The 16742-nt window shown below is 40.3% G+C and overlaps 1 protein-coding gene across 6 annotated transcripts in view; it reads left to right on the forward strand.

Annotated features, from left to right (window-relative positions):
• akap9 (A kinase (PRKA) anchor protein 9) overlaps window positions 1-16742 on the forward strand; it is a 116850-nt gene that overhangs the window by 88514 nt on the left and 11594 nt on the right. For 5 of the 6 annotated variants that reach the window (XM_061931410.1, XM_061931407.1, XM_061931408.1 and 2 more), the window contains 14 exons: window positions 1169-1345; window positions 5669-5773; window positions 5892-6044; window positions 8392-8478; window positions 9781-10752; window positions 10828-10962; window positions 11041-11085; window positions 12249-12383; window positions 12471-12512; window positions 12594-13556; window positions 14985-15036; window positions 15116-15237; window positions 15326-15502; window positions 15568-15735. In XM_061931410.1, coding sequence (XP_061787394.1) covers window positions 1169-1345; window positions 5669-5773; window positions 5892-6044; window positions 8392-8478; window positions 9781-10752; window positions 10828-10962; window positions 11041-11085; window positions 12249-12383; window positions 12471-12512; window positions 12594-13556; window positions 14985-15036; window positions 15116-15237; window positions 15326-15502; window positions 15568-15735 — 3333 coding nt within the window. The remainder of the gene's footprint in view (window positions 1-1168; window positions 1346-5668; window positions 5774-5891; window positions 6045-8391; window positions 8479-9780; window positions 10753-10827; window positions 10963-11040; window positions 11086-12248; window positions 12384-12470; window positions 12513-12593; window positions 13557-14984; window positions 15037-15115; window positions 15238-15325; window positions 15503-15567; window positions 15736-16742) is intronic. The other variant, XM_061931412.1, reaches the window with a different exon arrangement.

The raw sequence follows: 16742 nt of genomic DNA on the forward strand, positions 1-16742 counted from the left end.
TGCGCTTCCATAGAAAGTGTACTGACAGATTAAGTTCGAACTATATGCTACTTTGTATGAGAAATGGCAACAGCATTGGATGCATGTGCACGTACAAGCCAGTTTTCCCCACAACCAGAGGATAGCGGAAAAGAAGGAGCTTATTGACTACACCGTCAGCCTACAATGGTGGACTCCCGCAAAGCACTTTGGTATTCTCTACCATATATGGGTAATCCACTGGCGGCACCAATGGGGCAAATTCTAAACGGCTCGTTTTCCGGAAGTATGAAGGAAGGCAAGATTGTTTTATAAATATCGCCGCAATGCCTTCACGGTTAGATTTCAAATTGTCGGGACCTATGCAGATCCCAACTACACAACAGCAGGTACCAATAGGTAAAAAAAAGTTGGTTTTGCATAATAGGACCCATTCAAAACTGAGCTAACATGTCAAAAACAGCCCTTTTAACACTGCTAGCAGCACTAGCTAGTAATTGCATCAACAATACAGCACTTTTTAATCATGCACAAAGGACAGATGCTTTCACAAACTCCAGGAATTATGAGCATAACAAATTACATAAGCAAGTCATTTTTATACAATCTCCATGTTTTGTATTGCTACAATAATTATGACAATTTGTTGTGGATTTTATTTCTTATTTTTCGAATGTATTTCTTATCTTTTTTTTTTATAGAATTGAAGTATTTAAATGATAAGTCTGTTCAACTTGAATGTCACAAACAATAAGGTTCTGGTTGATGCAAGGACACTTGGTTGGGTTTTCTCCCAAGTTAACTAAACAACCTGCTCTGTAGATCCATTTCCTACATCACTTTTTAAATAATTTTAGGGATTCTTCTTTTTGGTGTTGTCAACCCTAACAGCCCTGCTCCCTACGTGTGAGATACCTTCTTGTTTTATTTGACCGGTAGATCAATCATCTGTCCCCTTGCTTCATGTACTGCTGTGTAGTTCGTCGCCCTGAATGAACACTCTCTCTCCCCCATGTAGCTCCTTGCACTTCTTTCCACCCTCCCTCCTTCCTTTCTCAGGTGGATCAGCTGACCTCCCAGCTAGCGTGTATGTGTATGTGCCGGCTACACTGTAGCAAGCGGTATCTGTAAGCAATTGTATTTAAACAACCCTCTTTTCTATTTCTCTTACTTTGCGTTCTACTACCAGGTGGAACATCTGACCAGTCAGCTTAAGGAGAAGGCAGACTGGTGCAGTGAGCTGCTGCTCAGTTCCGAGCAGCTGCGTCGTGAGCTGGGAGAGCGCGACCAGGAGATTGACAGGCTGGAGAGCCGCATTCGCGAGCTGGAGCAGGCCCTGCTGACCAGCGCCGAGTCCCTGGAGAAGGTTAGGAAAGGGGCCAGGGAGTGATAAAAGACAGAGAGAGAGATTGATAGCAGAGATGACTAGTGAGTGGGAAGTGTAGTGGATGTGCAGCATGGTAGAAGATCTGTGTGTGTGTGTGTGTTAGAGCATGGAGAATGATTTAGAGGAGCTCTAGGAGGTGGGAGGGGCTTCACAGAGCCAGAGAACAATGTGTCGGGGTGTCATGACGACACTGATCTATGCTTAGCAACCATTGTCAGCCAGTGCCTCTGTTGCGCTGCTATTGGTGTATAAAAAGCGTTTTAGGAAAGGCCCCTAATAAAAACATTGACTCCCGCTTATTCCAATAAGTCATGAACGCCTCTTTTCAATTTTACGGCCGAGCTTCCTATTGACACCAGGTGCATGGTTTCTAAGTTGGGTCATGTCAAAAAACATTAGCATTAAATGAGCTGTTTGCAACTTTTACACAGATGCTTGGAGGGCACATTAAACATAATATTACGCCTCATACGGGTTTCAGCACGTAATGACGTAAACTATGTCAGCACGTAACACGCGTACGCACAATGGATTTGTGTGTTGTTAGCTAATAATAGCAGTTTGCTGATTTTAGCTATCATCAAACGTATAGCATCGCATACTGTAACAACAACATGACTCCAAATTGTATGTTGCTTCTCTGGGACTGCTTTTGTGCATTTTTTTAATTCAATATAATTACTAATTGTGAAGAATATAGACACTTTAAAATATGTATGTTCTGTTAAACCACTAATGGTAACATAAGCTAGCCAATGGTTTTCTTCCTATATTTTTTGGATTACAAATCTAACTTTGAGGAAGTTGAAAACAGCCCTTTTAAAGATTTTTGGGGGGAGTTTTGTCTATCATTCACAATCTTTATGTAAGACAAGAACACATAGGTTTTTCTTTTTTTATGATTTTTAAATCACAAATAAACATTAGCAAAAGTCAGCTAACAGAGCCAATGGGAGTCGCTCTATTTACCCTATACAGCACTCGATAAAACATTTAAACACCTCCATTAACATTTTTTTTACAAGTTGTAAGTATATATGTAATGTAGTAACAGGCACATTTATAATAACATGTAATATTGTATTACGTATTTTGCTCATTTTAATCATAGACTAGCATATTCATTTCATAGACGTATCGCAACATTCGCTTGTCCTTTCAACAACAAACCTACTACTCACGGCATACTTCTTAAGACAATACTTGGTTAATATTCAGGTCACGAGATGTAAATGGAGTAATGTTGGTGGTTTTTTGATGATTATTTAGGGGGCTTTGTGGAATAGACAAGCTCCCATTGACGCCATTTTTTTTATGCATTCTAAATCGTAAATAAACGTTACCAAAAGTTAGCTAGCGTTTATTTACGATTTAGAATGCATAAAAAAATAAAAACTTGTGTTCTCGACTCACATAAGGATTGTAAATGATAGACAAAATTCCAAAAAAATGCAGTTCCCCTTTAAAACACTTCCTTTTGGTCTACATAACATGTAATGTTGGTTCTTTGTTTAAAATTTTGCATAGATGATGTTTTACCAGCCATCTTCAAGCCTTTCTGACCGTCTCTTCAAGACGGGCTGTTTCGTAGGCAGTCCTATTTACGTGGCTCCACTTCGACTAGGTTTTTTTCCCCCCACCAGTCATGTTACAGTTATCGCTTCTATAGCCAGTCTACTGGCTAAAGTAGACCTACATTCTACTTTGTAATAGAAATGGCAACAGCGAAGGATGTACAGTATGTGCATGTACGAGGCAGTCTGCTCCACAAAAAGAGGATTGAGAAAAGGGAGCCTATTGACTACAGTCAGAGGTGGGTAGAGTAGCCAGAAATTGTACTCAAGTAAGAGTACTGTTACTTTAGAGATTTATTACTCAAGTAAAAGTAATGAGTAGTCACCCAAATATTTACTTGAGTAAAAGTAAAAAGTATGTTGTGAAAAAACTACTCAAGTACTGAGTAACTGATGAGTAACATACACACACATATCATATATATATATATATATATATATATATATATATATATATATATATATATATATATATATATATATATATATATATATACATATATACACATACATTGATATATACAGTATATCATTTATATTTATTTATTTTGCCGTTTTTGTTTACATGTTAAAGGTGTTTTACTGAATATACATGCATGTTTAACACATATAGATTCCTTTCTTTCATGTTGACAAGAATATAAGTTGGTGTATTACCTGATTCTGATGACTTGCATTGATTGTAATCCTGACAGCAGTGCTTAACGTCCACGTTTTCAAATGCAGGAGAAAAAAAGTTCCTCCTTTCTGTCTAATACCACATGAAAGCGGTTGGTTTTTGGTATCTTATTTGTCCAGCTTCCATATTCGTTTTCACACACTTTACAAGAAATACATTGGCGGCAAATTCCGTAGCTTGCTAGCTTGTTTGCGCTGGCTTTTGGAGACTCTTATTTTGAAAGCGCAGGCGCGATGGAGCGGCACTTTTATTGTGAAGACAGGAACTGTGCAGTCAGTCTTTAGGCTTGTGACGGGATGTACGTTTGAAATAAAAAAGTGTCTTTTTTCCTTCACACTTTTGATTGATTGATTGAAACTTGTATTAGTAGATTGCACAGTACAGTACATATTCTGTACAATTGACCACTAAATGGTAACACCCCAATAAGTTTTTCAACTTGTTTAAGTCAGGTCATGTGACCGCCTGGCTCTGTTTGATTGGTCCAACGTCACCAGTGACTGCATCTGATTGGTGGAACGGAGTCAAACGTCACTAGTGACTGCATTTTATTGGTGGAACGGAGTGAAACGTCACCAGTAACGCAGGCACTTTGAAGGTCTGTCTGACAGACCAAAACAAACAAAGCGTGCATTAACAGATCGATAAAAATTAGTAGCGAGTAGCGAGCTGAATGTAGATAAAAGTAGCGGAGTAAAAGTAGCGTTTCTTCTCTATAAATATACTCAAGTAAAAGTAAAAGTAAGTTGCATTAAAACTACTCTTAGAAGTACAATTTATCCCAAAAGTTACTCAAGTAGATGTAACGGAGTAAATGTAGCGCGTTACTACCCACCTCTGACTACAGTGCTGACTACAATGGCGAACTCACGCAAAGCTCTTTGGGTAAATTTCTACCATATATGGGGATATCCGCTGATGTCACACTGGGTAACTAGTCAGCATCAAGCAGCTTTATTTACCTCTGCATGCACTTTCAAATGTTGGCTTTTGAAACTCATGCATGTTACACCTGTTTTATTGCTGTTTTCGTTGAACTCAGCGGTGCTATTAATGCTGCAGTGTTTCCCATATAGACCGAATAGCCCCATAGACAGAACACGACCGCTGCGTGTGGCCCCGCAATTAGTGGTGGGGACAGGGGCCCGTTTTGCATGAAGAAGTGCATGTGAAATGTCAATGATTAACGGGACACTTCATGTGAAATGTTACCACAAAAGTATTCCATACTGGCTTTTGTGCACAGCAAAAGTTCTTGTTTTGTCAGGTAGAGGTATAGTGTTCAAATCCCAGTCGGAAATTATTTTGGATGGTTTATAAATTTAAGTTAAAATTATGTTAAAACGTCATTTTGCCTTAAAAAAATCTATTATTGACCAATTTTTTTCCAGTAATTTAGTTTTATATAAAACATGCATCAAATTAAATTAAAGTTTGATTAAAAAAGTCAGACAATAGTTTCACATAAATAAAATATGTGTGAAACAAATTGTAATGGGTAGGGTGGGCCTCCAAATCAAATTCTGCCACCATTTAGCCTGGGGCAGCCCAGCATTCAATTATTTTTGACAGATGGCTACGTATATAATCTACGTATGTAGTAATGGCGTTGCTGAAGTGGCAGCTGGTTGCATTAGCTTTGTGGCCTTTTATGTTTTTTAATGTGCTCTGTCTTCTTGTTTTCCTAAAGTTTTCATGTGTTTTTTACTTTATTTTTTGTAGACGTGTTGTATCTGCACTGCAACCAAACAATTTTGCCATTGTGGGATAAACAAAGCTAGGCCATTCCTGTAATGCCCTCATCACTCATAAACACATTGTAACGGGCTGAATCGAGCTCATCGTTACAACTCCATTTAGGAGATGGCATTCACACTCGGCTTGTTGCTGCGTCATGGCCAGTTATGCCAATAAGATGATCCACCACTCCCTTGCTCACCAACAAACTTAATACTCTTGAAACATCCTGTCTGTCTGACATCTCTCATTAGCCTGCATATGTGTTAAATAAGAAAATAGACTAATGTGCTTTGTTGTTGTGTATCAAAGGATGAGCAAAATAGAAGCCAAACATCCATCGCCAACGCAACGCACACCACATTGGAGGCTCAGTTGCAAACTGAAAGAGAAGCGTTGGAGCGAAAAGAGAAGGAGGTACAGTACTGTTCCCTCTGCACTTTTTTATCGTTCTCCTTGTCGATCCGATTAGTTTGTAGAATCTCGCGGCGCAAATTTCGACTTCAGCGACTTTCCTTTTCTCTCGTCGTCTCAGATCTGTAACCTGGAGGAGCAGCTGGAGCAGTTCAGAGAGGAGCTGGAGAACAAGAACGAGGAGGTGCAGCAGCTTCACATGCAGCTGGAGATCCAGAAGAAGGAGATCAGCAGCCAGCAGCAGTACCTGGAAACGAGGGAACACATGCTCCAGGTAACCTTTGACCTTCTGCAAAGACAATAACTACCGACTCGGTTTTTGACAAATACTGTTAAATGATTTAGGTTAGTGTTGTACTAGCTGTAGTTTATTCTCCTTTTTTAAATTAATGATTATTAATGATAATTAATTAAACAATGTAATAAATCATATAATTATTAATTATTATTAATTACAATAATTAAATAATATTAATTATTTTAATTGATGCCTAATCATTTGCCTTTTAAGAATAGAAAACTCCTTAGTTGTCAAGAAAGAAATTAGTAGGTCTATTAACTGACAAGTCTCCCATGTCTACCAGAGGCTAACATTAACGGTCCCATATTATACACATTTTCTACTATTTTAAATATGTCTCAGAGGTTCCACAATATTTGTAAAAAAAAAAAAAAATTAAAATCTAGGATGTTTTTTGACTTTATATGATGCCATATATCACATAGAACGGGCATGTCAAACTTGTTTTTTGCAGAAATGGCCGCTTGTAACAGTAAATATTTCTAAATATCTATGTTGGCCCTGCAATGAGGTGGCGACTTGTCCAGGGTGTACCCCGCCTACCGCCCGAATGCAGCTGAGATAGGCTCCAGCACCTCCTGCGACCCTGAAAGGGACAAGCGGTAGAAAATGGATGGATGGATGGATAAACGTATAATCACCTCATGATATTATTACACAATTGCCTATGCATTTATCATATTGTTTACTTGCAAATGTATGGATAATTGGCTTTGATATCATAAGTCAAGTTGAAAAAAACAACAAAAGATGTTTGGAATGTATTGGTACACGATCAAAGAACATTCAAGTTCAGATGATATGCAATTGCATCCAGTACAGTTTTTATGTCAAAATTGAAATAATAAATACATTTAGCAAAAAAGAGAGGTGCTGTAATGACGCACATTTCCAGGCTTTCGCGGGGTCATGTAAAATGATGTTGCAGGTCAGGGGCCGTATTTATCAAGCGTCTTAGAATTACTCCTAAGACGTCTGCTAAGAGTTGACTTATGAGTAAAGAAATTCTTCGCTGAAAGCTGCACTTAAAAGTTAGTTATCAAGCGTCTTACGCACACTTTCAGCGAAGTGTAGGACTGAATCTTAAGTGTCACACTCAGAGCTGAATTACGACATTACTATGTGCCGTAAACGGAATTTTAGGTGACGTCATTTCTGTGTCCATAGAAATGACCAATCACGGAAGGGAATCCCTTGTCTAAGAACAAAGAAATATCTTAGAAATATTTAAGTGGACAATGGGAGTGTATATTTTGACAATAAACTATAAAATAATACAAAACAAACAAACAATATTGGCAACGAATCAAAAATAAATTTTTCCTTTTCTTTCCAATTAATTTTCCCAGTGGCGAGATATCGAAGCATTGTGATGACCTGTAGTTCTGCTGTGAAAGCTCTGCTGCGTGATGTTGCTGATGAGATGACGCCCCTTATTAAATCTGTGACAAAATAATACCCGCTCTGTCTAAACGATACCGTTTGATCAGCTGCTCGTCATCAAATAAAGCCAGGACATCCTTCCGCTCCCTGAACGTTCGCGCACGTCTCTCTCGCCTCAGTGCCATCCCCCGCTCGCAACTCCTAACCACTTAGGACACCTCTGAAGTTCTCTTAAATATCGTGGAGAGTAGGAGTGATTCTTAGACTTAAGAAAGTTGATAAATAGCTTTTATTCTTAAGTTTGAGAGTAGGACTAAATTTCGCAAATTCTCAGGACTTAAGTGTAAAATGGCACTCTAAGACGCTTGATAAATACGGCCCCAGATCTTGCCTTTGACACCTGTGACAGAGAACAACGAGACAGGGGACACGTTAGCACACTAAAATAGCTACGTGTTAACATTACGGTACATGCACATTTTTAACAGCAACACCATGCTAGGTTAGCTCAATAGGATGATCAAATGTGTAATCACTTCTGTTGCTGACTGATAGATACTGTAATTAGCAGAGCTCTGAACTTTATTTTGAGATGTTGCAAAGTCTGCTTTTGGGCTTTTACCCCAAAACATGCTTATCTAGCTAGGGACGGGTTTGAGGCATGTCCATGAGAAAGAACCTACATAATGATTGAAGCTCTTAAACAGACTCTATGGACACATGTCACTCGAACACCAGTATAAAAAGTCAATTTTGCATAATAAGGGACCTTTTAAAGCCTAATCACATCCATCCCACGGCGATTCAAAACTTGTATAGCTTATTGTTATTGTACAGATTTGACAATATTAGGGAATTTTCACCAGTTGCCAAAAGAAATGAGGCCAATTATGGATTCTTTTAATTCCATCACGTTATAATCTCTTGACTCTTGAAGGTGATGGAGGAGAAGGACAGGGAAATAGTACATCTTAATGAACAGATCACTAAGCTCCAACACATGGAGAAAACGTCTGGCAACAAGGTAAAATATATGTATAAATATATCATATGCGTGCACGAAATGGAAATACAAGTCTATTTCGTGTGTGCATAGCGTCATGGTTGTGCGTCACTTTGTGTTGGTCTTGTTCACTTCCATTTTTGGTGGCTCCATTTGTATTTTATTTTTGGTTTGTCTTGGTAAGTACTTATTCCGTTTTTGGTGTCTTATTGAACCCTGGAGTTTCCAATAATATCCAAATAATAAATCACTTTGATTACAAAATGTTACTGTATATTGGAGACTCAAAGGTTGTTTCTTAAAGTTATTTTTATTAGGGATGTTCCGATTAGGGTTTTATGCTGCCGATTCCGAAACGATCATCAATGAGTAATATACCATTACCAATTTATTTATGGTAAGTGCTATTGATAGTTTATCAACACAATATTTAATCTAGTTCTATATTCTTCTTTATTACATACAATTATTTTATACAAACAAAGTCAATAGTACACAATTACTAAACGGAAGTAAAACATTAACAGTAACAGACAATAATTAAGAAGTACTGCTCTCGACTGATACGTCTACTTGTTAATTACGTCTTAATAGCTGCTTGCTTTCTGCTTAAACTTAACTAAGCACTATTTCTTTGCGTTGTTTAAAGCTATCTTAGCAGTTAGCTTGGCTACTAGCATGCCTGCCCCTGTAACATTTCTAGCCTTGTCCTCCAGTGATAATGAGACTTAAGATACAAAGAAAGGCAGTTTGTATGCTGTAATGGAGAAGGTTATTATCATCTTACCCTATCTTATCACCTACTCAGTGGCCTAGTGGTTAGAGTGTCCGCCCTGAGATCGGTAGGTTGTGAGTTCAAACCCCGAGTCATACCAAAGACTATAAAAATGGGACCCATTACCTCCTTGCTTGGTACTCAGCATCAAGTGTTGGAATTGGGGGTTAAATCACCAAAAATGATTCCCGGGCGCGGCACCCCTGCTGCCCACTGCTCCCCTCACCTCCCAGGGGGTGAACAAGGGGATGTGTCAAATGCAGAGGACAAATTTCACCACACCTAGTGTGTGTGTGACAATCATTGGTACTTTAACTTTAACTTCGTGGAGTGGTTCCACACTGTGTATGGAGACACATCTTTAGCTGCTAGCCGCTTGTCAATCAGGGGACTAAAAATAAAAACAGGGTCAGCCAGAGGGGGTTTCTGAATGGCATTAAAAGGTATTAATCAATTCCATACTTTTTCATGAAAATCAGCCAACACCAATCGGCACATCCCTAATTTTTATTTATTATCATGAGTTCATATCTTCTTCATGCTTTCAGGAACTACATGAGCGCGATGAGCTGATAAAGGACCTGGAGTCACAGGTGGACTGCCTGCGGAGCGAGCAGGAACGCCTAAGAAGCAACAGCGCGGAGGAGGTGGACCAGCTGAATGCCGTTATTGACAAACTCCAGCAGGAACTGGTCCACATCGAGCAGAAACGGTATGCGGGTGATGAAAACGATGCCCATGTTGGGCCCCACGGTGAGGACTGTGCGCCAAGTAGGGAGGAATATGATGAAATAAAGCAGAAAATGGACATGGCCTCTAAGGAGTTTGATACCCTCAAAATGGCGCATGGCAAGCTGTTGGAGATACATGAAGTCTTAAAGGAGAGCGCAGTGGCCCAAAGAGAGAAATGTGACAGCGCAGAAGCAGTACTTGAAGAGAAAACTGCAGGCTTTGTAGTGGTCCAGGCCCAAGTTCAAGCGCTGGAGCAAAGAGCAGCATCTAGTATAAAGGAGCTCCGTCTCCGCATTCAGGAGCTTGAGGACTCCGTGGGTGAAAAAGACACTGAACTCAGCCGCTGTCACCTCCTTGTGGAGCAAACTCAAAAACACGCAGATGATCTTCAACTAAAAGTGTCCACACTGGAGGAAGATTTGAGGCAGAAAATGGCGGCTGTGCTTGTCAACAAAGCCAGCCAGGAGGTTTTGCAGCAGCAGTTCCAAACATCCAAAGAAGATCATCACCCACACAGTTTTGGCGACTTTAGCCTCCCTAAAATGGAACTCAGCCTGCCTGTCCATGCTAGACAAGCTCCAAGGGGCAAGGTGGTCCACCTGACACAGAAGCTCTGTGAGCTGGAGGCAAGTCTCAGCGGGATCCAGAAAGACCAGGAGCTCCAGAAGCAGCTGTTGTCGAGCTCAGAAGAGGACGTGTTGGAATACGAGAAGAGGCTGGCGGTGCTCATGGATCTGCTGAGTCAAATGAAGGTCAAAACGCCTCCAAGGGCGTCACCAGCTGTGGAGGTAAGAGGGTGAAACCTTACAAAATCTGACTTAAGTCTAACGAGAAGTTTAAACCCTTCTGGTTCTTTGAATTAGGCCTCAGCTGGTGACCACCTACCTGCGTCTGAGCTGCTCCAAGAGTTGAAGAAGGCAAGAGAAGAAGCCTTGGACACCAAAGAGCAGCTGGACAACTACAGCGAGCAATGCAGCAACCTCCAGGAGGAACTAAAAGTATGTGAAGATCCAAACCTTCTCTAAGAGCATGTGATGAGTTTTTTTCAGACTTTGTTGCTCGTCTCTTTCTTTAAGGAAAAAACAGAAGCGGTAGACAGACTGAAGGACCAACTTCAAAAGGTACTGTATACTTCATGGACATTCCGAACAGCCTGACCATCAGGGCATAAACACTTTATGCGGTTTTTCAGGGCCACAACCACCAGGGGGGTCACATGATCATAGCCTCGGTTTTGTTAAGATGTGATGATTTTTTTATTTCATTGATATCAGTCATATATATATATATATATATACATAATATATATGTATACACTTTATATGAACTGTTTATTTAGTAAAAAAAAAAAAAAAACAGCACATAATTATGGGGGTTTATTTGATATTTTAGGGAGGCTTCAGCCCTCCTAAAAAGACCTAATGGCACCACTGGTTCGATTGCCTGATGAAAAACATTATTGATGAAACAAAGACATGTATTTATTGTGGGCTTTCTGATCATGGACTGTGCCGTCGACTATGTTTCCGGGTTGTCGTTGGGAAAACTGGTATGTGCGTAGAATGCAGGTTACAATAATGGATTGATGGGAGTGTTTACATGCAGGAAGGACCGGATTTACAATCACATAATACCAATACAAGGGGAACCATGGTTCGTGCGTGCGTGCACATTCTTATAAGAGGCACCGCTGAACGAGAGGTAGTCTTCTCCTCCGCTGTGAAATAAGTCCGCTTTAGCATTTTTTTCCAGAAAAGTCAGTTCTCATCACAATTAAAAACTTGCTGTGGTACAAAGCCAGCTCATTCAATCTCTTCACTACGAGCAAGGACAAAATTGCTGCTAGCGGGACACAAAATAAATGAATGAGCATATTTGGCACAATCTTAAAGTTCGTAAACCAAAAGTACAAAGTATCATTGTATGTTAATCCCATGTTTAAAACGTCTACAACCTTTACGTTTTTTTCCTTACAAAATCTTGGCAACATTACTCGCTGCATTCTTCTTAAGGGTTTTTACATGTGTTTTTAAAAAGTTATTTTCAACCAAAAACAAGTCAATAATTAGTTTTGTGCAGGTAAACATACTGAGTGTGGGTGTGTCAAGAGGTGCCGTTAGGTTTAGGGTGGGCTGGGTGCCCTTCAGGAGTAATAATAATGATAATAATTAATACATAATAAATATTAATAAAAAACAAAATGTTGCCACAAACAAAATGCTGTTTAATAAGGCCACACAAAGCCTAGTCATTTATGTCTGCTGCGTCCCTGTTGGCACTTCAGGTGTCTTCTCAAGGAGATGAAGAGATGCAAGCGCTTCAAGGAGAGTTAATAATGAGTCAGAATGAGGCGGCGCTCGCCAAAGAGGAGCTGAACAGCTGCAAGGAAAGCTTGGAGAAGCTGCAAGAGCTGCTGCAGGTATTAAATCTCACTTTTAAAACAAGATAAAAACAAAGCTAGATCATTCATCATCATCATCAACCTTTCTTTTATGTTATCTTAAAGGAGCGTGAACTGACCATCAGTCAACTTAAAGAAGAATTCAAAGTAAGCAGAAAGCAGCTTACATGTTGTTTTTGTTCTTTAAGAAAACTGGGATTGATTGATCAGTTGTCATTTCATGTCCAGGTTGGAGCCGAAGAGGACAAAGCAGACAAGACAGAGCTTCTCAAAGAGCTCCAAGAGGTCAGATGCAATGCAGACTCCACCAAAGAGGAACTTGACATTTACAAATCCCATAATGAGAAGCTGCAGGAGGATATTCTGGTGCAGGAATTGTCTATTTGTAGGCTAAACGAGGAGCTTGATGAGGTCAAAAACACTGTTAAAACCACCAAAGAAGGACTGAGCAGCTACAAATCACACAATGAGAAGCTTCAGGAGGACATCCACATCCGTGAATCGTCTATTTGTAAGCTCAAAGAGGAGCTCCAGGAGGTCAAAAAGAAAGTGGACGCCACCAAAGAAGAAGTGAATGGCTGCAGGCAACACAATGAGAAACTTAAAGAGGATGTCCAAGATCGTGAGCTCTCTATTTGTAAGCTCAAAGAGGGGCTCGAGGAAATGCGAACAGCCTTGTTGAAGACGGGCGAGTCAGCTCCTACGTCTTCATCTCCAGCTCAGTCTTCTCACCCTTTTTCCTCCGCTTCGTCCTCCTCCACCGCCTCTCAGCCCAAAAGAAAAGCAAGCAAGCAGCCAGACGCTAAAGGAAGCAGCACCAAAGAGAAAACATGTCTCTCCAGGAAGAGTTCTGCACCCTCCAATAGAACCCCCAGAAAGCAAATGAACAGCAGCAGTGACTCAGAGCAACATGGGCCGGCTGTGTCGAACGCTTTCACGCAGACTGAAGTGCTCGCCACATCTGACTGCAGCGAGAAGCCCCCTGTGGCGGACACCAAAGAGGAGCTGGAGGAGCTGATCAAAGAGTTCCAGGAGAAGATCGTCCAGATGCAGGAGCTGCACGCCGCGGAGATCCTGGACATGGAGGCCCGGCATATATCAGAGAGCGACACCTTGCGCAGGGATGCACAGAACCTGGAAGATGAGTGTAAAGCCTTCAAAGCTGTCATTGACAAGTTGCGCTCCACTGAGGTGAGGACAGTAAATAAATACTAATAAATAGAATTTCTTGAAATTAATTTTTTTACACAACTGCAAGAACTAACATACATTTAATTGGATTATATATATTCTATATATTGGCAATAAATGAAAAATACATAATTCTATAGTACATATTACTGTGATATTATTATATTGGTACAGTATATTGTGATACTTGTATCATAATATATGTTGCAGTAAATAGATATAATAGCCCAGGTTGATACCTGGTGGCACCCACTGGCATTCATTTGTGAAGCAGCTATTAATTGAGGCACTAAATTGTTAACAATAGTGCTTGGCAAATGATGACACAGTGAGTGTGTGGCACACTCACTGGCTGTATCGACACTGCACTAACAGTGTTGCGGTTTCATAATGGCGCCATATGCTGCATTAAAAAGTCAAGCTGTGCAGAAAGGAATATAAAACATGCAACTCTGGTCAATAAGCCAAATAGTAAAAAGGAAAAGAGCATTATGATTATGTAGCGCTGTAAGATCCAATTTATTGCACACTTTTGAATTCAACCTTTTTTCTTAGTTACATTTAGATTTAATATGGTGACAAATAATATTGTCAAAAGCAGTACAACACCCACCCACTTTCAGTATCAGCTGTCACTTGTGAGCCGAAAGAAGCGCTTCCAGCTAAATGCAGTTTGCCATTTCATACAGCAGTTGAATTAGTCACATGTTTTTTTCTTAAAGTGACACAAACATCGAGTCACCGAGGGACACAACACACTCCTTGTGTTTTAGTTTTGATGCGTCGAGGCTTCAGTATCGTTTGACCCATCACTAATCCTAGTCACGTCCGTTGTGTCCTTGGGCAAGACACTTCACCCCTTGCTCCTGATGGCTGCTGGTTAGCGCCTTGCATGGCAGCTCCCGCCATCAGTGTGTGAATGTGTGTGTGAATGGGTGAATGTGGAAATACTGTCAAAGCGCTTTGAGTACCTTGAAGGTAGAAAAACGCTATACAAGTATAACCCATTTATCATTTATCATTTAATAATAAAAAAAAAAATGTATTCACGGTAACTGAAATAGAAAGTTGATTGATGCCGCTTTCTGCAGGGGAAAACGATTGCGGTCTGAAAAGCAGTTCACTCAACATTATCCTGCAGGAAGATGCTTTTTTAAAGTACGATGCTATATGTCTGTCATTTTTTCTTAAAGTGAAGTTAAAAATGTGTTTAATAACGGTTAGAGGCTAATTAGAAGGTGTAGAGTAGCAAACATTTGTACAGCTTTTTATTGGTGCAGCTAATATTTATGTTATGTCATGTTATATGTTTTTAGATCTTCTTGTTTTTTATTAGATTACTGTCAATAATTAAATGCTTATTACTTTTCATTGATTGTCAGATATCTTGTTCTGTAATTTAATTTTTTCATGTTGCATTCTCTGTAGGCTTCGAGACAAGATCGGTCGCTATCACAGTTCAGAGATGGCTACACAAGTGGTAAGTTAAACAATGACAATAACAAGCAATAATAATAATCACAGACAATGTCACAGTGCGGGTCGTCTTTTGTTTGCAGACAGCAGCTCGGACTACAGCCAGAGAACCGGATATGACCAAGCAGAACTTCAGCAGGAATTCAGAGTGACACCCGAAGGTGCCAGAAGAGAGACGGATGATCAATTACCAGATCGCATCAAGGTAAACTAGTTATTTATTGTCATCAGAAAACTTAAGATGTAGTTCTGTAGCTTTTGAAATATTCAAATTTCATGGGATGTGCTTACAGACGTTGCTCCGTGAGGTGCACCAGGAGGGCATGCAAGTGCTCTCTCTGACAGAGCTCCCTCTCTCTGAAGGTGAGCCGAGCTCCCATTTTAACCTCCAGGCCTGGGTAAAGGAAAGAGACACCTTGCTGGCGACCGTAGACTCCCTCAAAGGCGTCATCGCCCACATGCAAACACAGGTACTAAAAAAGGACATATGCACCCGGAAGTCAAGTCGTTACATTTCCGTGTTGATGTCCCGCAGGCGTCTACTGCAGAGGACTGGTGCGGCGAGCTGCTGGACGCGGTGCGGCAGGTGTTTGTGAAGGAGCGTAGCGTGCTCAAGAGTGCCCTTTACAGCCAGTTGGACGTGCTGGACACCAGCGACGCCATCATCCACCTCAACCAGCTGGAGTGCAGACTAGCCGAGCAGGTGAATGACCCAAATATCACAAAATATTTTCTCCCAGAGGAAAAAAAGTCTGGAAAATGTCAGCTTATGTTCCAGTTTGATCGATTTATACATGCAAACCAGCAAGCGATGCCTTGTCTCCAAGTGAGTCAGAGCTTCTTTTCCTGTCACTCACAGACACACACCAGTGACCTGGAAAGTTACACCTGCTTACTAAATTACCTGTCCCAAAAATATATAGTGAATAAAATTAAGAAAAATTAAATACTAGCGTCTTTTTTACTTTATATTTTCTATTTCTATTTTTTTTCTTATTCTGCTTACTTTCGTTTGTGCGGGGGTCTGGTTCCTCCCACATGCCCAAAAACATGCATATTAAACTAATAGGAGACTAAATTGTCCATAGGTCTCAATGTTAAATGTGATAAAATAATAATAGTAACCATGGGTGTCCTGATATAACTTTTTCACCCTATCCGATACCAATATCGGCATGAGTATTGGTCGATACTGATATTGATCAGATATCAGCTCGAATCAGAGTACATACTTTATATATTTTGTAGTGTCAAATGTTTGGTAAGGCTTTAAAGTTAAAGTTAAAGTCCCAATGATTGTCACACACACACTAGGTGTGGTGAAATTTGTCCTCTGCATTTGACCCATCCCCTTGATCACCGCCTGGGAGGTGAGGGGAGCAGTGGGCAGCAGCGGTGCTGCGCCCGGGAATCATTTTTGGTGATTTAACCCCCAATTCCAACCCTTGATGCTGAGTGCCAAGCAGGGACGTAATGGGTCCCATTTTTATAGTCTTTGGTATGACTCAGCCGGGGTTTGAACTCACAACCTACCGATCTCAGGGCGGACACTCTAACCACTAGGCCACTGAGTAGGTCAAGTTATCAAGTGAAATTACCTCGAGAACAATGGTCGGTATGAAAAACACTAACCTTATGACAGATTTATGCTTTTGAAGTGGAGTGATAATATGTTTTTGGGGACACCTAATGGTCTCAATAATTTAGTTG

The sequence above is a fragment of the Nerophis lumbriciformis genome, linkage group LG37 (assembly GCF_033978685.3).
Source record: "Nerophis lumbriciformis linkage group LG37, RoL_Nlum_v2.1, whole genome shotgun sequence".
NCBI classification, from domain to species: domain Eukaryota; kingdom Metazoa; phylum Chordata; class Actinopteri; order Syngnathiformes; family Syngnathidae; genus Nerophis; species Nerophis lumbriciformis.